Source organism: Ixodes scapularis, unplaced genomic scaffold, assembly GCF_016920785.2.
Source record: "Ixodes scapularis isolate PalLabHiFi unplaced genomic scaffold, ASM1692078v2 PGA_scaffold2__306_contigs__length_199485367, whole genome shotgun sequence".
NCBI lineage: Eukaryota > Metazoa > Arthropoda > Arachnida > Ixodida > Ixodidae > Ixodes > Ixodes scapularis.
This window is the reverse complement of record NW_024609857.1, coordinates 13,652,282-13,678,475: the sequence shown is the minus strand read 5'-3', so window position 1 is coordinate 13,678,475 and position 26,194 is coordinate 13,652,282. Positions and strand designations below refer to the sequence as shown.

At 47.5% G+C, this 26,194-nt stretch overlaps 2 protein-coding genes across 2 annotated transcripts in view; one reads left to right on the top strand and one right to left on the bottom strand.

Moving 5' to 3' along the window:
* Nucleotides 1–5,222: 5,222 nt before the first annotated feature.
* Nucleotides 5,223–6,254, top strand: LOC8023450 (fez family zinc finger protein erm-like). Its single transcript, XM_002401294.3, has one exon. It carries the CDS (start codon nt 5,223–5,225, stop codon nt 6,252–6,254), a length of 1,032 nt encoding a protein of 343 aa, XP_002401338.2.
* Nucleotides 6,255–12,319: 6,065 nt separating this feature from the next.
* Nucleotides 12,320–26,194, bottom strand: part of LOC8023451 (ATP-dependent RNA helicase DDX18) — a 29,887-nt gene continuing 16,012 nt past the window's right edge. The window contains exons 9-12 of the mRNA XM_029991894.4: nt 25,899–26,051; nt 23,627–23,797; nt 14,017–14,194; nt 12,320–12,508 (exon numbers count right to left, since the gene is read on the bottom strand). Of these exons, the coding sequence (XP_029847754.3) occupies nt 12,366–12,508; nt 14,017–14,194; nt 23,627–23,797; nt 25,899–26,051 (645 nt within the window). The 3' untranslated portion in view covers nt 12,320–12,365. The remainder of the gene's footprint in view (nt 12,509–14,016; nt 14,195–23,626; nt 23,798–25,898; nt 26,052–26,194) is intronic.

Sequence of the window (26,194 nt, the reverse complement as noted above, 5' to 3'; positions counted from 1 at the left end):
ATTCAGTTTGTGGCCTGTACCTTTTTCCCCTCTCTTTCAAAAGTTTGGTGGTGTTGGCTGAGCATGTCCTTCGAACCTATTATTTGTATTACTATACTTCGGTCAAATGGCAATCGAGTGGATCACATGCGAAGAATCGGACCAAAGGTTGAAACCTTGGAAATGGAAACTTTCACCTTATACGATCTTGGCTTCACGAGGCTTGAGTCTGGTGGTTCCGTATAGAACGTTTCAATTGGCGATGGCTTCGTTCTTGATGCACCAGTAACGAAAACGATGAAAACATTTTGGCTACTGGAGAATGATTGGCACGCCGCGTACACATTGGCTATCTTTAGAGTGCCGTGTCTATCTAAATAATCCTAGCTGTTATCTTTTTTTAAAAGTGTTGGGCATTGTCACTGGCCTAAGTTCTGTGTTTCGAGATCCGGTTTTTTTTTTGTTTCTTTTTTTTTTTTTTTGTCTTGTTTAGAAGAAATTATATTTCACGAGTCGTCTGGAAGAACCTCAGTGCCACTGCTGCGGCAACCTTAAAACGCGTTATAAAAAAAAAAGAAAGAAAGAAAAAAAGATTGGTAAGAATGTCCCGCGCAAGGTTCTCACTTTGGTTTGGTCGGGCACAAAAAGAACGGAACAAAGGAGAGAATCACGTAGACGTAGGGTTTGGTCGATTTACTAAATAGACGACGTGGGAATGACCTCGTATTTTCGCTAAAGTGTCCGCATGGGTACTGTGACAGTTCAGGTATCATGTATCAGAACAACACAAGCGTTCCAGTTCGGCGTTTCTGCGGTCATCTCACATTCGCCATAAACCCTATACATTGTTTATCTCCGCTAGTTTGCATTCAGACTTTTTTTTTAATCACATCAACTCATTTTTCGTTTTCGTTTTTAACGATGACCTGATGCTTTTCGAGAGTATTATTTCCTTTTCTCGGTGCGTTGTTAGACTGCTCTTTTCTGACATTTGGTTCATCAACTGGCTTTGCACCACCGTTCTAGGCCTCTGGCAGTTGGTGGGCACTGTAAATAAGTAAATAATTAGCAGCTGGAGTATCGATCCGACAAGGACGCGCAATGCATGTCACAACGGGTATTCAAGAGACAGGAGCTACATACCTCCAAAACACGAATTCAATGTTTCAAAAATCCAGGTTATTTTTTTTTCTTTCTTGCCGCTCGTTGTCGAACACTCAGCCTCCTCCCAAATGTAGCGCTACCGGTCTGAACCGAATGCCAAAGCTTTTGAACTAACTTGGGACATGCTCTTGGTAGCTCGCGCCATTCACTCTCATGCATTCGAGGACTGTCAGCTGCCATTTTAACTCCCATCAAAATTTTAAAAACAAAAAAACAAAAGGTACACAACTTTTGAATAAGATAACGGTTAGTTCTGAAACATTCACATCATTGTATGGGACGGCTAGTGCTGAATTGGGGTGGAAAACGATCGCTCAACAATGTGTAATTTATTTTTGCAAAAAAAAAAATACTATTTCCGACGTTTTGTGTAAATAGTTGGTAACAGCCTCAAAAACGCCGGGAATGGTGGATCCTGAGCATCTCATCATCGCTCCGGAGCCAATGAGACTCCAACACTGGCCGATAAGAACGCCGATCACGAAGTGCGTTAACGTATTATCAAGCCAGGCCCCTCGCTTCTTAAAGACATGGCAAAGAAGCAGAGGAAAGCAGCCTCCACGTTACGTGGCATTATAGTGAAGCGCTGCCCGTTCCAACCTATTCTATATAATGCACCCGCATCGTCTTGGCGACGTCTGCACCTTCCCGCGCTGTCCTGTTCCTCCTCCATCTCGCTCCCGAGTATAAGGTTTGGCACCTCGACATTCGAAACCCACCCACGTCCAACGTTGCTCTGAATGTCTTTCCTGCCATTCGAACAGGAGGTGCTGCTCGGGTGCAATTTTGTGCTCCGCACTTGTAAACGGCAAGAACGGCAACACACCGCCATGTTTTTGTTGTTGTTGTTGTTGTTTTTTCTCGTTTATTTGCTTTAGGAGATGCCTCTACGAAGCGTCTGTGTTCGACGGTCCGAAAATCGCTACGGGACGATATTCACCAATGCCAGTAATTTATAAAATCTACGTGAGAAGTATGTTTCGTTCGTCTTGTTATCGGACTGCTCTTCGCTCGCTGGCGAGTCGAGAAGACGCGTAGTGCAATTAAAATGTTTGCGGCCCCCTTCAGCAGCGCATGGAGGGAATCTGTGTTCCATATTTTCAAGTCTCGCGTTAAAAAAAAAAAAAAGAAATGTTTACGCCGATTGTGGCTTTGAAACGTTTTGTATGGCGCTGTGCTCATGTAAGCCGACATTGAATAGAAAGGTTGGCTGCTACACGAGATGTCTATGCCTGCCTGGCAGTGGTCTACGCAAAGTGGTTCTTCCAGGGGCCGCACCGTGGCGCCACTTTCTTGTCGCACGTCTCCAATAGACGGCGGCAGCAAACCCTGTCACTTTAGGGTTAGTGTACGCACTAAACGAACGTCCCTGAGATGAGGGGTTGGGGACCCTCCCCGCACGGCGGTCCCCTTTAGGTACACGTCCGGCGAGTGTATCTGGCGTGTATGAAAACCTCGGGACAATGAAACGCGAGCCCGATTTTGGGGCTCTTTGTGGGCTTCTTTGAGCGGGCGGGGGTTAGGATGCGAATAAAGCGATTTGCCGTCGGGGTGGGGGACCGCCAATGCAAATCCCAACGACGCCCTGCTTCCTGATTTGTGCACGCTCAAGAGTGACACAAGATTAACTCGCGGACGTTTTTTTTTTTATTTATGTATTTATTTTTGCTCGTATATGAGGGTTTTAGATCGGCGCGTCTGTTCACAACTTCGTACGACGGCTCAAAATGTTTCGTCGTCTTAAACAACGTAAAACTCCATTTCAGATTTTTTTTTTAGGTTGTTATTGTTTACGATCTTAGAATGAGACACTAAAAGAAGGCGCGCAGAAAACTTGTATTCAAATCTTGATACGGATCGAGGGTAAGTAATTAAAATTCTTTTGGTATTTTTTGTTTGCTTTGTTACATACATTTTTATTTTATTTTTTGTACTTTTGTATCGAGAAAGCACGGAAGCCTTTACTTTTTATACGGGGGGGGGGGGGGGGGGGGGACTTTGAAACCAGAATATCGATAAAATGCTCAAATATTTTAACCGAATGCCCACAACACAAAACATTGTGCCACATTTTTAGGACCTCTCTCGTTGTTGTTTCGTTACAGTGAGCTGCGACTGGCTAATCGTTTTCGTCGTCCTTACAGGAGTTCTGTACATAACAAGTGCTCGTGTAACGTTTAAACTGAAAAAAAAAAAGAATTTTTAAAAAAGCATTTTTTTTCAGTTTTGCGAAGCAAGCTACGCTAAACTTTATAAAACAAATCTAAAAAAAAAAGAGGAAAACGTAATATCGAGAAATGTGATGCGTTTTTTCTTCTTTTTTTTTTTTTAATGCTGACACACCGAAAGCAACAACCGAAGTCAAGATGCATCTGGGAACATTCGGCCCTTGCTCAGTTAATTTATCGAATTCTGGTCTGGTTGTGAGCTTTGGTCATTTGGTGGCGTCCCCAGCCCGTGCTATGGTGCCTCGATGCGCAGCCAACAACATTAAGGCACTCCGGTCCACGCCACCGTTCCACGCCGATCTGAACGACCGACGACTAAACCGGAATGAACGACTACTTTTCCCCCTCGTTCTCAAACAACTACGCCACCTCCGCGCTCGCATATCTTTGCGTGTTGTTTCTACGGGCAGTCTACATGTCAGTACTGTCGAGACCGGTTATAACGAAGTCGGTTATAACGAAATAGAGGCTACAGCGAAGCAATAACGATTTCCCATTCCCTTTTGCACTTCGTTATAACCGAAGTCGGTTATAACGAAATAGCGGATATAGCGAAGTGACTTCCGATTCCGGTTGACTTCGTTATAAGTTGTAACCGGTCTCGACAGCGTTTCTTCTGTGCAGCGGCATTAGGCTGTTTTACAGCGGCATTAGGTTGTTTTACAGTGCTTTGGTCACATTTTTTTCACGATGAAAATTATTTTCGTCAAGCGGTCATTTACTGTTGTATATATTTAGGCGAATGATGAAATTGAAAAATTTTATTTTAGTGCGTTGATGACGTCGTAGAAACCTGAACGAATTTGCAGCTCTAAGAAAAAAAATCAAAAGAGCGAAAAGTAGCGGGAAATGCTCCCGAATTTCTGAAGTGTCGAAGTTGCCTCACACATTTGGATTTAAAGCCTAACTCTGAAAATGCAGGAGGGGGGCGGGGGGCTGTTGTTACAGCAAGTTCAAAGGTTTTGAAAATATCTGCCACAGAGAACAAAACTCGAATCTGCAAATATGGTTATTTGGCATGCCTGGCTTAAAGCGATTCCCAAACGACATCTGATATTAACAGTGAGGCTGCTTAGCAGGGCTCTTAATATCACAACACAGAGGTATCATCGAAGGATCCAAAATATTGCCTGAGTGGAGCCTACAGCTTACAACAGAATATTTATTCACCAATAGCAATTCTATCTGTATGAAAATTATTTATAGATTTCGGAGTATTTCCGATTCTAGATATGCAGGGAAAGTTTATTACACCTTATGTAAAACAAAAACCCCTTTTCATATCTTTCTTCACCACACGCGCAGAGCAGCTCTGTTTCGTAGGATTAAGTGTTTCTAACACCACACGCGCATAAAACCCATGTCTTAACAATCATGAAACGTGTATTCACACATAAGATTAACCACCTACGAATCATGCTCACTTGCTTCAGTTCAATAGTCAGGGTGCAATTCCAAAGGGTGCTTCACCGTGTGCTCCTGTGTGTTAGGTGAAGCTCGCCTTCGTTGAAGCACGAAAGAACTTTGCCACACGAAAGCGCTCTCGTACCCAGGATTTCGTCTGACAAACACGCCCGGGAAAACTTTGTTTGAGAGAAAGCACCACATGGAGTAGTACTTAATACTCGTGCTTTTTTTTTTTTTTTTTTTTTTTTTTTTTTTTTTACTTCTAGATGGCGAGACCAACGGCGTAAGCGCCATAATACGCTCATGGACGAGCCGGTGCCCACCAGCGAAGGTTCCGACCTGGCAGACCTCGACGTCGAAGACGACGACTACGACGACGTCGGCGTCGGTCCCGCGACATCCAAGAAAGCTGCGGATCCCTTAGGATTTTCAATCGAACGCATCATGGCTCCCGACAAGTCCAGCAAAAGCCACAGCAGCTGTCCCCTGACGCTCATGCTCAACGACTGGCGCCGAAAACTTCAGGCCTCCGGTTCCTGGATACGCCCCGTCCTACCGTACGGCCCTTCCGGATCAAGCATAGACCGCCAAGACTCGACCCTCGCCCTGGGCATCGCCACCACCGCTCTCAGTCAACTGGCGAGGCTACACCAGGGCCCCAGGCTCGTCTACCCGTGGCTGCATCACTCGTCAGACGGACTGTCGTCGCTGGCAGCTTCGGGGCTTCCTCCGGCGCACGCGGAGCCGAGACTAGTACGGCCCCAGCCGCGACTCGCCACGACGGCCGCGGAGAGCACGAAGTCGTCCAAGCACGACCCGGACAAGCAGAATGGAGGGAAGCAGAAGACTTTTACGTGCTCCGAGTGCGGCAAGGTGTTCAACGCGCACTACAACCTGACGCGGCACATGCCGGTGCATACGGGCGCCCGGCCATTCGTGTGCAAGGTGTGCGGCAAGGGCTTCCGGCAGGCGAGCACCTTGTGTCGGCACAAGATCATCCACACGCAGGAGAAGCCCCACAAGTGCGCCACGTGCGGCAAGGCCTTCAACAGGAGTTCGACGCTGAACACGCACGTGCGCATTCACGCGGGCTTCAAGCCCTGGGTGTGCGAGTACTGCGGCAAGGGCTTCCACCAGAAGGGCAACTACAAGAACCACCGGCTCACCCACACGGGCGAGAAGGCGTACAAGTGCACCATCTGCAACAAGGCGTTCCACCAGGTGTACAACCTGACGTTTCACATGCACACGCACAACGACAAGAAGCCGTACACGTGCAAGGTGTGCGGCAAGGGGTTCTGCAGGAACTTTGACCTCAAGAAGCACTCCAGGAAGCTTCACGAGACCGGCGTGTCCAGCACAGCTCCGCGTCGCCTGTCACCCGACGACGGCCCTCGGCTTCAGCTGCAAGTCGGCCCGTTCGTTGGGCCCTCGGGCATCCTCGTCGACCCCGCCGCCATCGCCGGGATGCTCTGATCAGGCACGGCCTGTTCTGGGTGGTCCGACTTTCATCGTTGAACTGTTCATAGGACTGGTATCTGTGCACGCCAATACTTACACGCTAAACCTCCTTAGACCCCTGCTGGTGGTGTTAGTGAATGGTCTTACAGCTGCATGATATCGCTCTGACCCTTAGAACAAATCACCAGAAGCATGACAGCGATATTTCCCGTCACCTATGTCGACTGCTCTAGTTCACGTGTGAATGCTAGACCGCCTACTTTCATTTCTTATTCTGGTGTGCTGGGAGAAAGCAAGAGATCTTTTACAGTGGCAGCGTATAGGAGCGAGTGAGTCTGAATAGGATATTGTACCAGCAGCAGCAGTTTTGCGAATGGGCCTCAAGCGCCACTGCGAAAGCGCCTTATATTTCCCGCCGCAAAAGCTACAAGCGCGAGCGGACCGTTGAAGGGTGTTCCGGTTACATGCGGGTTTGGCCAGCCGGTTTATTTTCTAAAGCAAGGAGCTCGCGTTTATAACATTAGTTGTCCACTCTAATCAAGGTGCGCATAACTGCTTTAGGAGTCAGTATATCGTCTTATTTATTGAGAGGTCATTAGTCTTACAACCGCTTATTCTGTGCTCAGAACAAGCGTACTTAAACCAGTAAAGCGGTCAAATGAGTCACAGAGTAGAACGCCATAGTACCGTCACCCTGGTACTATGACACGATGATACTTCAGTTATGACTTGTAAGTCCGGTCATAAATACTCACACTTTTGTCAGGCAGTTCCGTGTGCACAGGGCGCAGCGAATCTTCAATAATTCCGGATTAGGAGAGCGAACTAAGCTTCCAGGCGCTCGTAATGTCCCTACTGAAACTGGTATCAACGATGCGATGATGATTTATCATTTCCGCTGCTGACACGCGTCTACATCCGGGGCATACGGGCTGCGTATTAATAAATGACCCCTTTAAGGAGCCCGTATGCGCCGGTAACTGTAACATATAGTCGCGACGCAATAGCACCTGCAATAATAGTTGCATTGTACAGAAAGGAATGGTTTAGAGAGAAAGATTACGCTAAGAGTGTAGTATACGCGTTATTTATTAAAGCAATAACACAGTGGACGCTGTTTGTCTCTTGCGTTCTTTTCCTTTAGAAAACAAGTTCTTGTCATGTTGAGAAACACGTAAGTATTTTATTTATATCTTCACTCGTTTATTTATAAATACTGCATGTCTCTTCATGGAATTTTTTGCTAAGTGGGTTACAGTTGTGGTATAACAAACTGACAAAAAAATGCAAATTTGCTGATAAAAAAAGAAACAATCAGACAAACACTTGGACCGAGAAGACTGATTACGTAAGGAGGGATGCGGATGATGACAACGACAGATGTAAGATTACACTATTAATGATGTTATTTCAGTCACTTAGTGTTCTCGTAAAAACGTAAACTTAAAACAGTTGTTACCCGAGCAAAAAGGAGTTATTACTTCATGTCTTTATCTAATGGCATATCTTGAATAGAGATCAATTATTTCACAACGGCGGTTTTGTTATATGTGGCTAATTCACGTTATAGTCTGAATTATGTAAAGGTCGCGATTTCTTAGGTTCATTTCTTTTCACCTTAGCTCCAAGCGCGGCCGATGTTATGAGCCGGAGGGTCCATCAAACAGCGCAAAAAGCGCAACGTCATCGCGTGATATCTCGTCCTCTGCGGAGAACACGCCATACTGTTGGGCCTTTTTTGCTGTTTGGTTGGTCCTTCAATTCATAGCATAAGCCGCGTTCGGATCAATGTGAAACCAAGAATAGTACAAAAAATAAAGTGCACCATTTTTTTTTGTACATATTTCAGAAAATAATAACGCCGTCGGGACCTAATATGTGGTAAACAAACGCGAAGATGGAAAATAACACTGAAATATGAGTAAACGATAAAAAGATGAGATGGTCGCTCAAATTCAGCGAATGCAAGTTTTTCGGTTAGGTACAAATAGAGTAGCGGAAAAGAGAAATACGGAAGAGATCAGAGAGGACAGGCGCTAACTATGAAGTAAAAAATATCGCGGTACACGTAAGCACTTCTTATGAGTTGTGAATGCGAAAGCATGCAAGCCGCTTGTCCGCTCCTTTTTTCGTCTGCTGCGTACTTTTCGTCGCCGGTCGGTGCGTGTGCACCCTGCTCCCCAGGTGACCGTGGACGCTCCGCGCTGATGGACACGCAGCGCCATGGGGTGAGCGGTCGTGGAAACTGACGAGCGCAGCGGCCAAAGGGAGCCCCGTCGATGCGCGCCAGCCAATGGAATCGAAGGATACTATCTGCCATTTTCGCGCTTCAGACTGATGACGTCAGCTCGCTCCATGAGACAGTTGATGCTTTCGCATTGATAATAATAATAATAATTTTAATTTGCAGAGGACAGTTTCGCCTACTCAGCAGCGTGCAAGGCTAAACAGAAAGGTTAACACCCTTATGCGCAAGTGCGCCTGCGAGCTAGCTACTGAGTGGGCAAAACTCCGTTTCACATATGCGATCTTCTTAGTGTGACGAGTTCGAAAGTTGTCGAATTTTGTAGCAGGAATAATTGCGAACTTCGAAAACCACCGAATTTATTAGCGTGATAAGTTTGAAAATTGTCGAACTTCGTAACCCAAATAAATCAAAATTAAAAAAAAAAAAAAAAAAATCAAATTGTGTAGCGCGAAAAATTTGAAAATTTTTGGATATTACTTTTTATAAGTTCGAAAACGTTTGGAACATCTTTGAACTTATGTCTTCTGAAGACAAACCAGCATTAAACAGCTTTACCTTTTTGTTTTGTTCTTCCCCATTCATTACCCTGCACTCTTATATGCCTTTTTTAGCTCCACAAATTTTCTATAGAGACGTTGTTGCAGATATAATACTTTGCCAGCCAGAAACTTGTGGTAAAAAAATAACCGTCTGGAATAGACAAAACGACAGCAACTAGAAAGAACAAAAGCAGTTCAAAAATAAAACAACCACAAGTTAATTTAAATTGAAACATTAAATTTTATTTAAGCTGCACGATATGTGTACACCAAGAAAGAGAGTTCTGAAGATTGCTAACATCTTGCGTCCCATATGTGGATACAAACTGAAAACAAAATTCTATACACGTACCTGGAAGTAAATCTAAAGCAAAAGAGAGAATGATCATCCAGAGAAACAGGTATCTAAAGGAAGTTCAACGAATCAAAGTGAAACATATGCAGGTAGGAAAGAAACGTCACCAAGCAGACATGTACTTCTAGGCAAGGAGACATCTAAACCATCTATGTTGCAATATTCAAAAATGTTGTGGAAGTAGCAAAGGAGGAAGATTAAATGGGGGCAAAGCAGAAGTTGCGTGCTTGTAGAGCTGATAGCAACGCGCAAAAATACACAAAGGGAGGACTGGACAGGACGAGCGTCCATCGCTCCCTTTGTCTGTGTATTTTTTGCGCGCTGCTACTGGCGACGTGTGCGATCAAAACCGTTGGTGTGGTTGGCCTTCCACGATTGGCCGAATGCTGACTATGACATCAGCAAAGGTTTTCTCATCGACAGAAATAAGAGTAATATAAGAACTTCAATTTTGACGGTGTTGGTTCCAAGCTTCCACCTTGCTAATTACCAACACCATCAAACTTGTTCGCAAGGTAATGGCACCAAGGAAACCATAGCAGGGTGCCACCAAAACATCTCGCCTTCAGCACGAGCTTTCTGCCCATGCTAACACAAGTGTGAATGCGCAGTCATGCGCAACCAAAGCACTGCTGAAGCCAGCATGCTTGGGCTGAAGGCGGAGCTTCTAGTCTCAGCTTAAGGGTGAACAGTCTATACCAGCTTATATGAACCAACTGGCCTGCACACACTGACACATGTAGACGGTTTTGCAGACCAAAGTAGTCTGCAACCTGTCCTCACAAGAAAGCAGTTTCAGGCCTTAGTCTTCAAGTGCTGCCCCGAGATTCTGCACAGCTTACCCAGTTGCTAGATTCATATTACTTACACGGAGAACATGGATTCTAAACTTCAAAGGTCGAGCAAACAACTGACGTAAATTATTCCCTCCAAAATTTGCCAACTGAACGCTGCATACTTACAGGCTATTGCTTTCAGAGATAGCCAAAGGACTCGGGTACCAGGTAAAAGTAAACTGAAACACGCAGGCTGCATGCAGCTACCAAAGGGATTTGTTATGGACCATCAGTTTTTTCCAACTTGCAGCTCAAAGACTCTCATCAATTATCATACTTACTATAAATGTCCTGCTTCAATTGCATGCTTTCAAGTGCTACTATTACTAGCTGTAGAGTTCACAAAAAGCAGAACGTTCCCATGGCTTCAGAGGATGATGGTTCAGAGGAAGATGGAGAAATTGAAGAGTGAATATCTTTTGTGTTCCCCATCCACTGAATATTTGAAGGCCTGAAGCTATTCAAAAACGATGGCAGCCATTCACAAAGATTAACATAAAAGAGTCAGAGATGAAGCATGTTTCAGGGACTGCCACATTAGCTAAGCATAGTGGAATGTATCGTCTACGACTGCCATGTGCTTTAAAGGGGCGATGCAACGATTTTCATACTTTGTGCAAATACAGCTTAGGACGCATCGCTGATGTTAATGACTTATGAAACATGCGTTCCGTTTTTCACCACATGCAATAGAAGTCGAAGAAAGAATAAAATGACAACGAGCAGCTTTTAACCCCTCAACTTGCAGCCAGAACAAGCGGTAACATGATCTGGAGCCGATTACATGCTGCCAATGTGGATACTTAAAATCGAAAGAATAAAACACGGAGGACAAGCACAGGACAACCAAGTTCTTTTATTCTTTCGATTTTAAGTATTCATGTTCATCTTGCTCGCCTTTACCAATGTTGATCATAGCCACATACTGGGGTTGGCAAAGTACAGGACATGCGCTGGCTTCCAGACATTGTTATGGTTCGGCTATTGCGTCATTTGCAGCGATTGAACACGGGCCACTACCTGAATGCTAGTCGAGCTATTAATTATCGCGAGCCCAAATCGAGTGCTCACACAATGCTTGGGTTCAATCTATGAGCCGCATTCAAATATTGTCACTGGGAGGACTATGCCAACATTGCAACCCTTCCAGCTCCGTCATCAAGATTTGCAAAGGAGAGAGTTAAAGAAAATGCTCGCTTTTTTTCCTTGAAATTACACCGCAACGAAGAAGTTTCTCGGTCAGTGGTGTTGCATGCATGTACACTTTGGTCCCACCATAGAGATAGTAAGTTCATGTAAAGTGAAAAACGTTTAAGCGGCCCCTTTAAGTAAACGAAAACCACCAGTATATGAAACATTTTCTTGCCCTAAAAGATTGGTTGCCAATCATATTCACAAAGAAATTATGATAAATGCAGCCATTGAAACCTTCACTGGTGCAAGTGTAACACTTGAGATGCCAATATTTGCCTGCCCATGTGCTACCTGCTGTCAATCCACTTGCAGCACCACTATTTTAGTCCACTGTAAAAAAGTGTTGCAGGAAGGTTAAAAGGGGACACTGCTCGAAGTCTATGCTCGCCCCAGCAACCTTGTCAGGCAACGCTAAAAAAACATTATAGTAGTATTCACCTTCGCTTTCTTAGGACACTGTTCTCAGAGCAGTGGCAGCCACCCCAAACCAGCTTCTAACTAGAATATTAATTTCAGTGGGTGCAAACATAACACAAGAACAGCAATCGTACAGAACAGTGGTTCTCAAATAGGGTTCCAAAGCCATTTTTGAAATCCACAAAGCCCTCGCCTTGAAAAAAAAAAAAAAAGTTTTGTTGACCATGGCTAGGTGGTGCAAGCTACTGCCAGTTATTAAAGGTGCAGCTGTTACCATCTACCCCTCCAGTCATCCTTCTATTTGATGCTCTTCTCCTGTCTATAACAGTAAAGGATAACCTCTTCACACTGCAATTAGTTGTCTTTTTTTATACCCCCCCCTCCCCCTCCCCTTCCCCCGCTGGCATGGGGACCCCCATCTCTTTGGCTGGTCCCCAACGTCCTTGAGAACCACTGGTATAGAGAAAAAGTATGAGAGTGAGGCAGTCACAAACATGACAATGATAGTTTACCATGACCCTCTTTGAGATACATTCTCTACCGCGAGAACTGTCTGTTCTTGTTCCCCACTGGGACGGGCTTGTAGATGACCGACTTCTCTCGCTTCTTGGAGGGGCCGCCCTCGTATCCGTAGTTTGAAGCTCTCCCCTTCCTGGGTCGTGCCTTGCTGCTTCCCACATCTGTGAAAGTTGGTTAAGGAGACTGGCACGCTGTCGCCACCTAAGTCCACTCGTCGTGACAATGGTAACATGTACTTAAAAGAAAAAAAAGAAGAGGGGGCTGAAAACCCAATCTTGAATAAGGTGTATTAGATGAAGTATAAACCAACAAGTCAGCCCGCAATGTATGTCAATCAAACTCCTCCTAGAGCGAACGCCGCAACAACGAAAACTTTTCAATTCCTCATGGGCTGTCCGTAAAAGATAGTGTATAATAATTTCCTCCACAACGAACAACCTTTCGAATGCTGCTTCGCTTAAACAAAGTTTTCATGAAGAAAAACTTCACGAAGAAAAGAAAATCACTGATATTTTCTAGCTTTCACCAAATGCGAGTTTATGCTTTACTTTGCTTTATGGTAAGCTCTTAATGGGCAACTCTGGTCAATTCCAAGTAATTTGAGTTAATGGTTGATTACAAATCTTGAGGTAGTAATAATCCGTTCTACGTCATTGCTTCCCCAAAAAAGAATATTTTTCGCACAATCTTTGTATAAAACTCACCACAAACCGAAACCTTGCCTGCGGCAAGCAACGTTGCTCCTGTGTCATCAACTACGTGCTCTTACCACGTGGTAAAAATCGTGACGTCATGCACCAGGCGGCCGGACATAGCACGACACATGGGCAAAAGCGTCATCTGCTACAATCGGCAGTCTGCTACAGCCGACGACGCCTGAACTACCAAGGCTGCAGCTTGTGCCTTAGCACAAAGAAAAGCAACTTTTCCCAAGGGCTTGTTTTGAAAATTTTAGTAGAAAGTCAAGCTCAACAAACCACAAGTAAATGTGTCGCGACAGGTTTGTAGAAGCATACCGTGTTCAATGATGTAAACTGGCTCTCTCGCACGCTAAAAACGCTGCCGGCGACGATGCATGCTCACATGGGAGCACACGCGCGTTCTGCGAATTAAGTGGCCAACAACAAGTGCGCTGCTAGCGCCGCCTGCAGGCTTTGCTTGAAAAATTACAAAACAAACAAAGAAATTTCTCTGAGCGCCAAAGCATGGCGTAGGTAACACAGGGTGGGTTGTGCTGACACGGTGGTGTTGACTGCGCTGTTGGGTACGCCACGCCTCGCCCGCTAGGATTGGCAGAATTTCGTAACTTCGCCCGCCACAAACTTTGTTCGCCAGTTTTTTCAACTTTTAGATGGAATTAGATAGAAATATTTGCTGTGTGATCTTTGTAGGCTACACTAAAGAGAATTACCTTGTTCTTTTTTTTTTTTTACATTAAAAATGAACCAGAGTTACCCTTTATATTGTGGATGGTTAAAAACCAAAGATCAATAGCATCCTTAAAGTTGTGACGCAGATGGCTACTTAATGTTAATGTTACCAGAACTTGAAAATGCCGATTTGACCAAAATATGGCTTTTCAATGCTCATCCTTTTAATTTCCTCGCAACACATGCTGTTTACCCGTCACTCGCTTGGTTGTGCTTAAATTCAGTGGTTCAAAGGATACGCAAGTCAACGCTCGGTGGAACCGTGAATCCAAAGGACTTGGCAACCTGAATCAGGTCCAGCGTGTTGACGTCGAAGATGGACTTGAGGTGGTGGGAGTCATAGGCGCGCACATAGGCCTTGTAGGCCTCCTTGGCCGACATATGCAGGAAGTAGTTCTTGGTGATCAGCTTCTCCAGCTGCAGAAAAACCAAGAGGAAGGATAAAATGAGCCCATTTTAGCAATCTGGCACGGTGCCTGCCTGCAGATTCACTGCTGGAGATGCCATCCCAATGCAAGCATTGTGAGCAGGGTATTGTCTATGTCAGGAACATCTGTACGATATCTCGTTTAGAACAAAACTCACCCCTCTCTTGAAAATCTTTCGAAATTGCATTAGAGAAACCCTGCCATTCATTTAGTCGGTTGCCTAATCTCACATACAAGCAAAACACTCTTTTTGTGTGCTGGCTCAATTTTATGTATTATATGATCTGAATAAAATTTTATGTTACTACCATTACAGTCAAACCCGTTTATACCGAACTGTAAAAAAATGCCCAGTTTCAATCGATTTACCCAATATTTCGTTATAGCAAAACCCACTTGTAACAAATTTCTACAATTTGTTTTGTTCGGCAATGTCAGATTTGTTTTCACCATGTCCGACATGGCGAATGTTATTGTCTGACAAAGAATTTCACTATATGTGGAACCAGTGATTCTGGTTTCTTAGAAAGGGTGTTTAGACCTTATCTTACAGTGTTACGCCAGCATGTGTTGGTTTTTATCTTTATCTGTACATTTTCCAAAATAAACCATTCAGTCGAAAGTTGCGCCGCGTCCCGTCTAAATCTTTCTTCATTTTGCCGGTGCTGTTTCGGCATATTATTCAGTAATGATGTCCACTCTGTTCAAGAGCGAAAGAGCATGCCACTTCTTTGTCATCATCTTGAACCGTGAACCACACCAGATTGCAGAAAAAAATTGCAAGTTGAAAGAGGCCCAGGGAAGTGAAATTTACGATACTGACGTTCGGTCTGCAATGCGTTGACTGCGTGCACGCCCAAATTCTGTCTGTTCCAAAACCACCGGCAACAACGGAGTTGATTGGCTGAAAAGCGCTGCAGTTGTTACGACATCTGAAACCTGCTAGGGCGCTACAGCGCTAGGGCGTGACTAAGCATAAGTGGAGGCTTCATGCCCGACGAGAAGGAACCTCCTGCATTGCAAGGAAGCTGAACGCAGGAAGTGCCAGAGTTTGCGCGATTGCTGGTGGTCATAGGAGCTAGAGATTCGATATACCGTATTTACCCGAATCTAACGCGCATCCATTTTTCGAGGTCCGAAAAAAAAAAAAACGCGATGACCTCGATTGTTACGCGCACCAGATTTTGTATGCTGGATACAGAAATTACTTTTTCTCACTTGGAACAACGAAGGTTCATTCCAAATGCGTCAATTTTGCGATGAAATGAACGGCGCCGTCCCTCGCCGGCAAAGTCGTTATCACGACGCCGGTCCGGAGCAGCGATGACCACTGGTATGCACCACTCGTCATCGCTGTCGGACGACTCCTTGTTGCTGTCAACGGCCCAAAGCATTTCATTTTTGAAACTTCCTGGCCAAAATCCTTTCTTTCTGTTTGAGCCAGTCCCACACAAAAGTTTCTGGAACACTAAACGCACGTGATGCGGCCCAATTTCTATCGCTCTCTGCACACAATATCATTTTTCTTTTGAATCCAGCGTCATGGTGAATGCGGCGTGTCTTTGCAGTGGGAACTTCCATGCTGATACGAACGCAAGAAACACACGACTACGCTAAGCGCTGGCTACGGTCCAAGCCCCTAAGCCTCTTGGCGCGTAATGGAGCGGCCATTTTGAAATGTCGATGGCGATATGGTAGCGCAATTTCGGGTCATACTCGATTCTAGCGCACATGCAATTTTTGGACCTATTTAAAAAAAAAAAAAAGTGTGCGTTAGATTCAAGTAAATACAGTATTTATTGTGTAGTTTGTTATAAGAGATATATTTTGCATGCATACTGATAAAAACGTTTTCGCGTGTTCGATATAGGGGTTAATTCACTGCACCCGAGTTTCTTTTAATCGGGTTTGACTGTATTATCAAAAAAAAACAAGATAAGTTAGATTACTGAATCCTTTGTGAGCATATGTTAACCGTAGCCATCTGTTATTCTTCCATCCCCTCTGCCGCCCCGCTCCGTTCTTTCCTTCCAAATTGCTCCCCGCAACCCGAGTTCTCTAGAGCCAACGAGCCCTCGCCGTTCAAACCACCGTCCATTCTTCTCGCCCTCAGTTCTACCCATCGCCCAAATGTAAACACCAGCCAAGTCGACTCTGCTCGCAAGCCCCGGCAGCCGACTTCTTTGCCGCAGCTGTAACCTTACCCCTCACCTCATAAACTAGCCTCGCCCTCGCCCCTGCCCCGAAGCCATCGCCTCTTCGCCTCAAGATTCTCCAAGCCTGCGTTCTTCTCTTCCAGTTGCTTCCGCCCGTCCCACTGACTCAGACATACCTTTCTTCTCCCGTAATAAACAGTTATCGTAATCTTTAAACTTGTTCTTTCTTCCTGGGGCCTACCACCGGCCCTCACATCTGGCGCAGTCGACCCTTCGAACCTCAATTTTCAATCTTCATCGCCTTCGCCTCCTGAACAATGGAATACTTCTAGACCTTCGGTAACCCTACTTCGCCATCTTACCCGCCATCGCCTACGCCCTCGCCATGATCCAGTGGGACCAAGCAACTCCAATCGCCCTTCACGCCTTCACCGCCAATTTCCTTCGCGCCGAACTGGATGCCAGAGGACTGGATTCCTAGGGATCCAAAGATGACCTGGTCGCCCGCCTGTCTTCTTTTCTTCAAGACCAAAAGCAACAAGCGCCTCAGCCCCAAATCCCCGCGCCTCAAGTGTTTTCTCCCGGCACCGAGAATGGCGACACGGCACAGCCTACTGTCACGCCCGTGTCCTCGCCCGACGTAATGCAACTCCTGGCATCGTGCCTGCAGCAAAACACCCAGCTTTTGGCCAAGATGCAAAGCCGTCCAGTACAGGTTGCGACACTTCCAGATCTGAGCTCCTCCATTTCAACATTTGAGGACTCGAAAACGACCTCCACCAAGCGCTGGCTGGAAGAACTGGAGAAGACGAAACAGCTCGCCGCCTGGACCGATTCGACCCTTCGAGCGATCGCCATCAGTAAGCTTCGAGGTACCGCAAAGAACTGGCACCTCGCAGCTGGCCACGCCCATGCCTCATGGACTGACTGGAAGGCAGCCCTCCTCCAGCAGTTCAGTGACCAACTCACCCTCATCGAGTGGCAACGACGTGTCATGGAGCGCCTCCAAACTCCAACTGAGACGCTTCATCAATACACCTTCGCCAAATTGCGACTTCTCGCCCGATGTCCCGTGCTGCTCACCGACCAACAGCGGATTGAATACATCATCCAGGGCATCGCTGACAGGCAAGTCACCAATGCTATTGCTGCCCAGTGCCCTCCAAGTGTTGACGCCTTCATAGCGATTGTCACACAACTGGACAACGCGTCGCTACATGTTCGCCGGACGCGTGACCCGTTCACACGCGACGGAAATCGCAATTCCGACTCACGACCACCTCCCGCACAAATGCCCGGAACTTCAAAAGGCACTTCATCGCCTCGCGACTTCCAACCGTCGTCGTCCGACCGCTTCCCACGCAGAATTTCACACCTTCCGCCTGCTGAACGCGAAGCGCGTTATGACGCGATTGCCCAGCGATACAACGCTCCCGCCTATCGATCTGGCCAGGACATACGTGACGCAGTGTGTTTTCGCAGCCGGAACAAGGGTCATCTTTCTGCCAAGTGTCCCGAATTCCAACAATGCCGACCGCCGCCGCCGCCGCCGGCTCCATCGCCTCGCTCCGACAGAACATTCACGTGCAAAACTGGAGACTCTGAACTAAGTGGTTCGAAAATTGCATGTGCCATGGTCACCGCCGACGTCCGTGGTATAGGACATCTTGATGCATTTCCCGATAGCGGATCGAGCATAACCCTCATCTCCGCGAAGCATGTCAGCGGCTTACAGCTCCTCCCGTGGACAGCAGCTCCCCTCATCGTCGTCGGGGGTGGTACGATCACGCCCATCGGATCTGCTTGTCTTCGCATCTCCGTCGACGACATCTGTGGAGTTGTCGAAGCCGCCGTGCTTGAAAACAACCCCCTCCCATTGATTCTCGGAGACGACTGGCTTTGCGCTGCTCGCGCCGAGCTTCACGTCAAGCCACCAAGACTCCCCGAAATTCACCAGCCGCACCGAAAACTTGTGGTGCCATGTGTTGAGAAGACCCTGCCTCGGATGGCGAACGCCGTGCTCCTGCAGGAGACTGCCATTCGAAGGTGGCACGCTGCTCCGACAACGCCAACAGGGCTCCAGTCGGAACCTATCCTAGAGGATCAAAAGCCTCTCTGGGCAACGCTGCAAGTTCCCGCCGCCACGCCCCCGCCACTCAGCGCGCCCAGTCAGGCTTCGCACGTCGCGACCCTTTGCGCCACCGCCACCCGCCAGCTCGTCGAGCCTCATGAGCAACCTATGCCTGCCTCTGCCACGCCCTCGTCAGCTCTGCCCTCGTCGTTTGTCCCATTGATTGGGCCCAGCCTCGACGAAACTGACCGAAACAAAATTCAAGCCATCTTAAACAGCCACGTGCCTCTCTTCGCCACAGACGAGCAAGACCTCGGCCTTTACATGGGGACGGAACACAGCATCGACCTGGTTCCTGGAGCCACCCCATACAGCCGTCAGCCATACAGGTACTCCTTTGACGATCGCCGATTTCTAGAACGTCAAACAGAAGACCTTTTGCAGAAGGGAATTATCCTCCCGTTGTCTGGACCCTGGGCTTTTCCAGTTGTTGTGGTCAGCCAACAGACCAAAAAGCGCCTTTGCGTCAACTATATTCCGTTGAACAAAATGACTGTAAACGTCGCACAACCCCTTCCCCGCGCCGACGACATCATGGAAGATATCGGTGGTTGTAGCCTTTTCGCATCACTAGACCTGAAGTTTGCCCATTGGCAAATTCTGCTAAGACCTCAGGATCAAGACAAAACCGCCTTTATCACTCATCAGGGCACCTACAAGTGGACACGCATGCCCTTCGGCCTCAAAAATGCGCCCGCCACATTCCAGAAAGCCATGAACACCGTCTTCCAAGAACTCCGACCACGCCACCTCAAATGCGGTGTTCGCGTCTACCTCGACGATGTGCTGCTCTTCGCACACTAACATCACCGAGTTTCTTGACCTTCTTGACGAAGTCTTGACGCTTCTCCAACGCAGCGGTCTCAAGCTGTCGGCAGAAAAATGCCATTTTGGAATGGAATCCATCAAGTTCCTGGGTTTCATTCTCTCCAAGTCTGGAAAACTGCCGAACCCAGAGAAGGTGGATGCTCTTCTGAAAATCCCGACTCCGCGAAACGCGAAGTCCCTGCTCTCATGGGTTCAAGCTGCCAACTTCTACCGACGCTTCATCCCCGGGTTCTCGCACATCGCTGCTCCGCTTCACAACATCATTCGCACGGGCAACTTCGAGTGGACACCAGAGTGCGACACTGCCTTTCAAGCCCTAAAAGCTGCCTTGATGTCGGCGCCTATACTGGGTCATTTTAATCCCAGTGCCCCTACGACTGTCGCCACTGATGCCTCCGGCACTGCAATCGGTGCAGTACTGTCTCAGCAACAAGACGGCAGGGAAACTGTAATCGAATACGCCAGTCGGTCGTTGACCCCGGCAGAACAGAAGCTCCACAGCAACGTCTGGGAATGTATTGCTGTTCACTGGGCGCTCACGCAAAAATTCCGCCCATACCTTCTCTCCATCAAGTTCTCACTTATCACAGACAATTGGACCATCATGTGCCTGACTACGTCCATGAAGCCATCTCGAAGATTCACGCACATGTTGATGGACTTGCTGGAATTTGACTTCACGGTCCATCACCGTCCGGGGAAACAGAACGTTGTTGCCGACATGTTGTCTCGCCTCGCCTGCGCCACTGTCCAAACCTCCGACCACCTGGCCCAGCTTCAACAGGAAGACGCCGAATGCCACGACATACGGCGAAGACTTAGAGACGACCCAGCCTCCCTACCAGACTTTTTCGTGATTGACAACGTACTTTACTACAGCACGTCGCCCCAGATGTCAGTCATCGTACTTCCCGCCAAAATGCGACACCAGGCACTCGAGCTGATGCACGACAGCAGCGGCCACGTGGATTACACTAGAACACTGGCCAAACTCGCTGAGCGCTATTGGTGGCCCCGAATGCCGAGCACGACGGCCAAATACGTAAATGCGTGCCAGACCTGCCAGGCGTGCAATCGACCCACAACGAAATCGGTGGGGAAGATGGCCATCATGCCAACCACCGAGACCCCGTTCAAGATTATCGCAATGGACCATGTCACCATGCCAGACACCGGTAGCCATCGATACCTGCTCAACCTAATCGACTTTGCATCACGATTTGTGGTTCCAGCAGCAGTCACTTCGACATCTACAAAGGAGGTCATTGCTCACCTCCTGCAGGTGTTCTACCGTTACGGAGCGCCCGACCACTGCCTCACAGACCACGGACGCGCATTCGAGTCGCACGGGTTTCTACGCTTCATGCGACTCCACGGCGTCACCATTCACCATTCCGTGGCTTACCGCGCAGCCAGTAACGGCTTGGTTGAGCGTAGCAATGGCACGCTCGTGGCCGTACTTCGGAAGCTCTGCAAGTCGGATCCCCAGACTTGGGATACACGCCTTGAGGAGGCAGCCTTCGCCGTCAACACAACCTACAACGCATCTTCACAATTTTCACCCTTCGCGTTGCTCTACGGCTACGTCCCAAAAATGCCTCATCAAAAGCATCAGCCCCAAAACACGGAAACCATGCACGAGCGCTTGCTCAGATTATGCGCCGACCGAACAGACGCACTTCAGCGGAGTGAAGACGCCCAACTTTCACGTAAAGCTATCTACGATCGTTCTCACAGGGATGGTAGAGACTTCGAGCCCGGAGACATCGTATGGATTCGCCGCCAGCAACCCGTGCCCGACGGAATGGAAAAGCTGTCCCCCCGGTTTAAGGGCCTCTACGAAATCGTTGGGAAGCCCACGCCTGTGACATTCCGCGTTCGACCAGTGCCCGCCTTCGGTAACACATATACCACCAACGAACGCACGGTTCACTGCTCACAGGTGAAGAAATACTCGCCACCATACGTAGATCCAACTCTCACAGATCCCCATGTCGGTGATGTATCAGCGCCATCGCCAACCCCCCTTCCTGACCCGACACAACAGGAGCCAGAACTCCCCACACTCGCGCCTTGCCCGAGCATCAACAACTTACAAAACCATTCATCAAGCTGCGAAACACCCGCCGCTGAGTCACCGCGCCCCACATTCCGCCGACCCCGCCGAACACGCATTCTGCCCTTGCGCCTTCAAGATTTTGATGTATCCACAGAGTAGTTTCGCCATTTCGCTTGCCATTAGTTTTATAGCCTCATAGCCACGTTTCTATATAAGTACCCCTAGAATAGCTGCGCCTTTCGCTTAGCCATTTGTTTTATATTCATAGCCACGCGGACGTGGCCTATAGAAGTGGGGTGGGATGTGAGCATATGTTAACCGTAGCCATCTGTTATTCTTCCATCCCCTCTGCCGCCCCCACTCCGTTCTTTCCTTCCAAATTGCTCCCCGCAACCCGAGTTCTCTAGAGCCAACGAGCCCTCGCCGTTCAAACCACCGTCCATTCTTCTCGCCCTCAGTTCTACCCATCGCCCAAATGTAAACACCAGCCAAGTCGACTCTGCTCGCAAGCCCCGGCAGCCGACTTCTTCGCCGCAGCTGTAACCTTACCCCTCACCTCATAAACTAGCCTCGCCCTCGCCCCTGCCCCGAAGCCATCGCCTCTTCGCCTCAAGATTCTCCAAGCCTGCGTTCTTCTCTTCCAGTTGCTTCCGCCCGTCCCACTGACTCAGACATACCTTTCTTCTCCCGTAATAAACAGTTATCGTAATCTTTAAACTTGTTCTTTCTTCCTGGGGCCTACCACCGGCCCTCACACCCTATATCCTGCTAGGCCTTCAGGTTCATGCTACAAAGTCCTACAACAAGGAGGGTTGCAGCTTTGCTTGTCCACCTGCTACAGTGGATGCTTTAGTCATGAGGCTGAAGTAACAAACAGTAGAGCACTGGGTACTGCTGATATTGTATATTTCCTTTGGTCAATGGTAAAAATAGCAGAAGAAAGAAAGAGCTGTGCTAGAAAATAAAAATACAGAAGCCAACCCTGTTCATTCAGTGCAGTTGCTATGTTTGTTTGTAATACCCTCCCCTGCCACAGCTTTGGCACGATGGGTAGCGCACTCACAGGACAGGCAGAAATTGCTGGTTTTAAACTGGGCGGGGTTGACACTGAACGTCGTGTAATTTTCCTCAATGTCGTTTGCAGGTATGTGAATGCCTTAGGCTAGCTATGTTGCCAAGTTAAAAATAGGCAAAAAAACATGCACTTTGCAGAAGAGAAAACTATTTTTCTAGAGTTACAGAACTAAGAACAAAAAAGTGAAACTTGACATGTATGTATTTCATGGAGTCTACAAAGATCTCAAGACAGGAAAAATCTAAACTTCTAATTTCGTATAATAATCTTCTAAAAGGGGAGCTTTGTGATGCTGTTCAGCCTTGTAGACTTAAAGGGGCCATGAAACAAATTTTGGGTTGGGATGAATGATTTTAAATTGGGACTTTACTATTCGCATATCGTTTAGTTGGCCAAAAGAAAGAGGGTAGAAAGTCAACAGCCAGCTTTTCGGTACGAAAATTTGGAGATACAGCGGACTATTTTGTACCTTCTTGCCTTCGAAAGCTCTCCGCCTTTTCACTATGATACATCCGCAGTTCCAAAAGCGCGTCACCGGCGCCAAACTGAGGTCAGCAGAGCCCAGCTTACGCACTGGACACGAGAACTGCGTCACTCGGACACATGCGCTCGTCAACAATCAATCTGTCGACGAATATTTGGATTCGCTTTCGTGGCCATGAGTGCCCCGACGGAACTTATTGTCACTGGGGAATGAGAAGTTCTATGGTGTGCATAAAAAGCACGGTGGAAGCTAGGAGTCATCGCACCGGTGCCGAAGGAATGTCACGACAACGTGATTTCACAATTCGCATTTGAGTTGAGGATTAAAGCTAAGGAGGAAGAAGTAGGAAAATCGTTCCATAACCCCTTTAATCTCAAAGAAAAAAAAAAAAAAAGACATCTAGATGCTTTTATGTTTATCTGCAGCATTACCTTAAAAGTTTTTTTTTGTTTTTTTCTGCCTCAAAAAAATGTTTCTAGCACTTCAAGGTGACAAAGTTTGATTCCTCTTGAAGGAAAAACCCAGAAAATGGCTAACAACCATAAACTCTTTTCGTGTGTCTCTTTGTGCAGGTGTCACCCCAGACACGCATTGCAAAACGCACACCAGGCATTTTGCAACAGCTTGAGCCGGTGCTCGTGCTGGTGTCTCAACACCGTCACGAGAAGAGTTCCAGAGGGCTGCTGACCTGCGGCTGGATGTTGGCGATCTTGGTCCAGGAGAACTCAAACTCCTGCAGGGGCACCTTGGCCACCTTGAGGTATCGCAGGAAGCCCACCTCCTCTGGACGGAGAATGAGCAGGGCATGGCCGCTGCCCCCCTCCCCTCGGGCCGTCCTCCCCACCCGGTGGATGTACTCCTGCACGACATGGTGTTCACACAGGTGATGAGAGTGCACTAGCGCAGCCACCGAACAGAGCTTCATGGATGGAAGGAATGATCCCCAACTTGGAAATCAAAGTTTAGATCAGGGACTCCCAAAATCTTTAATCTTGGGGATTGCTTATATGTCTCGAATGGCCACCAAGGAGCCCTTCCCTGTCCCGGCATCGTTGTAATAAAGAAGTGCAGAAGCCAGTAGACCTTGTAAGCAATAATGCACATGCAAGGAAGTGTTTGGCACATACACATATCAATGGGTGGCTCCAATTTGCCGAAATAATCCATAACTGGGAAAACACGCTACTCTGGGGTAGGGAGGGTCGGGGAAGTTCAAGAGCTCGAGGACTCCAGAAGGGTACTGCGGGGAAACCGCGAGTTCCTGGGAACACGGTTTGAGAACCCATGGTTTAGAACTTCAGGTTACATTAACCTCGTTCCCCCAAAACACCTTGGGAGCCTCAAAAATTCTAAATGGTTGAACATTTTAGACAAAGGCCGTGTCCCAAGCTATGTTACAGGGGAAGGGTATGCTCTTGGGCTAGTTGGTAATTCATAGTTCTGAGGGTAAAACGCTAAAAAACAACATACAAATGAAAGAAACGAACAACACGAGCGCTCTGTGTTGTTGATTTCTTTCACTTGTCTGTTGTTTTTTAGCCCTTTTACCCTCGGAACTATGCTACAGGGATTTGCAAATCGTCCACGCAATCAGGCATATTAAGACCCTCTAGTGACGAAGCTCTTTGTCAAATATTTTATTCTTGCTTGATTGCGGTTTTGATTTTACTAGATTATGAAAGAATTTCCGAGCACCTAACAAATATTCCGGAGTGCTTCTGGTCCCTCCCAGTAATCGGCCGTGGCCCCGTAAAGGAGGCACGTCACCTCAGTCCACAAATTGTCGGTGAAAGGCAACGTCACAACAAAAGCGCCGAGAAACACACTCCCACGTTCTGTCCCGTCCTCCCACTTTCCCCATGACTGTGAATCGTGCAAGGCCTCGCTTACCCTCTTGCTTTCTTTAGTTTAAGGATGGCACTAGCTTCAACTATGGCAGTAAAGACCTGTTCACACACTTGCACTAGATTGCAAACGAGTGCATTGTGCAGTCTTGCGATCTCCTACGAGACGACACGCTGGCAGTACCTATGGGTAGCCGTAGAACACTCGAGATGTCCACATATTCCCCATTTTTTTCTGTACATCGTTCTCTCGTCGTGGGCTCAACAAGCTTTTGATAACGTTATCGACGACCACTTCTTGTAGACAGCATGTACACTTGATCTCGCAGATGCTGCAAAACCTTCGCTCTAGTGAAATGGTGTTAAAGGTTTACCTCATAGAGGGCATCAGTGTGACGGTGTCTTCTTTGGATGTAAGAGATCACGAGGCTGCATGGTGCGTTTGGTTGCGACCTAACGCGAGTGTACAAACAGGCCTCAACCCTTTGACAGTGGTTGCTGTACGTGCATATACGGCGGCTATTGCACATACGAAGGTGTCCGCCTAAACGCGAAACCACGTGCACCACAGGAGGTATGGCCATCTGTTATCTCTAGGGTGAACTATAAACACTACGTTAGCACGGTGTTTTGCTCTTTTGGGGCCATTTATTGTTTTGAAATTAGACATTCTGCGCACGTGACATGCGCGCTATGGTCACTTTGCATACTGGCTGCTCCGGCTGTAGTGGCATTCGGAGCACTGGCTCTTCCGATTCAGACTTTGAACGCTTCTAAGAAAAACGTTCGGAAGATGAACAACGCAGCTCTGTAGATGATTTCAGGTTTGAAATCTAAAACCACCGTAACGTCGCGGAAGCGGAAAAGCCAAAGTGAAACCGAATGGAAGAAAGGTGACAATTGTTCGCCTTCAGTATTTTCATTTGACGCTTCTAAACCTAAACAGCTAGAAAGCACGCTGTGCGTGTTCCCACCAGATAATTAAGAAAAAACCTTGGCACTGACCCTTTCTTTATAACATCCCTTTGGAAACAAAACACGACCCCGGAGAAGGACCCCTAGGGAAAACATCTCGACGGTCAAAATGAGTGTGACGGACACAAGGGGAAAACTGACCTTGGGGTCGTCCGGCGGATCGTACTGAACGATCCAGTCCACCTCGGGAATGTCGAGTCCTCGGGCGGCCACGTCCGTGCACAGAAGGATGCCCGTGTCGGCGTTGCAGAACTGGAAGAAGGTGGTCGTCCGCTTGGCCTGCTTCTGCTTCCCCTGCCAAGAATAAAACAAGCACAGTTCTGCAACTGCTAGCCCTCGGAACGTTTAAATAAGGAGATCTCGAAGACCCCAGTAATTACCTAATATGCATGGGTTCGCAAACTGGGTTCCTAGAAACACAGGGGTTCCCCAGAGTA

Coding starts and splice junctions, on each gene's coding strand:
- LOC8023450 (XM_002401294.3), top strand. CDS start 5,223: ATGGCTCCCGACAAGTCCAGCAAAAGCCACAGCAGCTGTCCCCTGACG.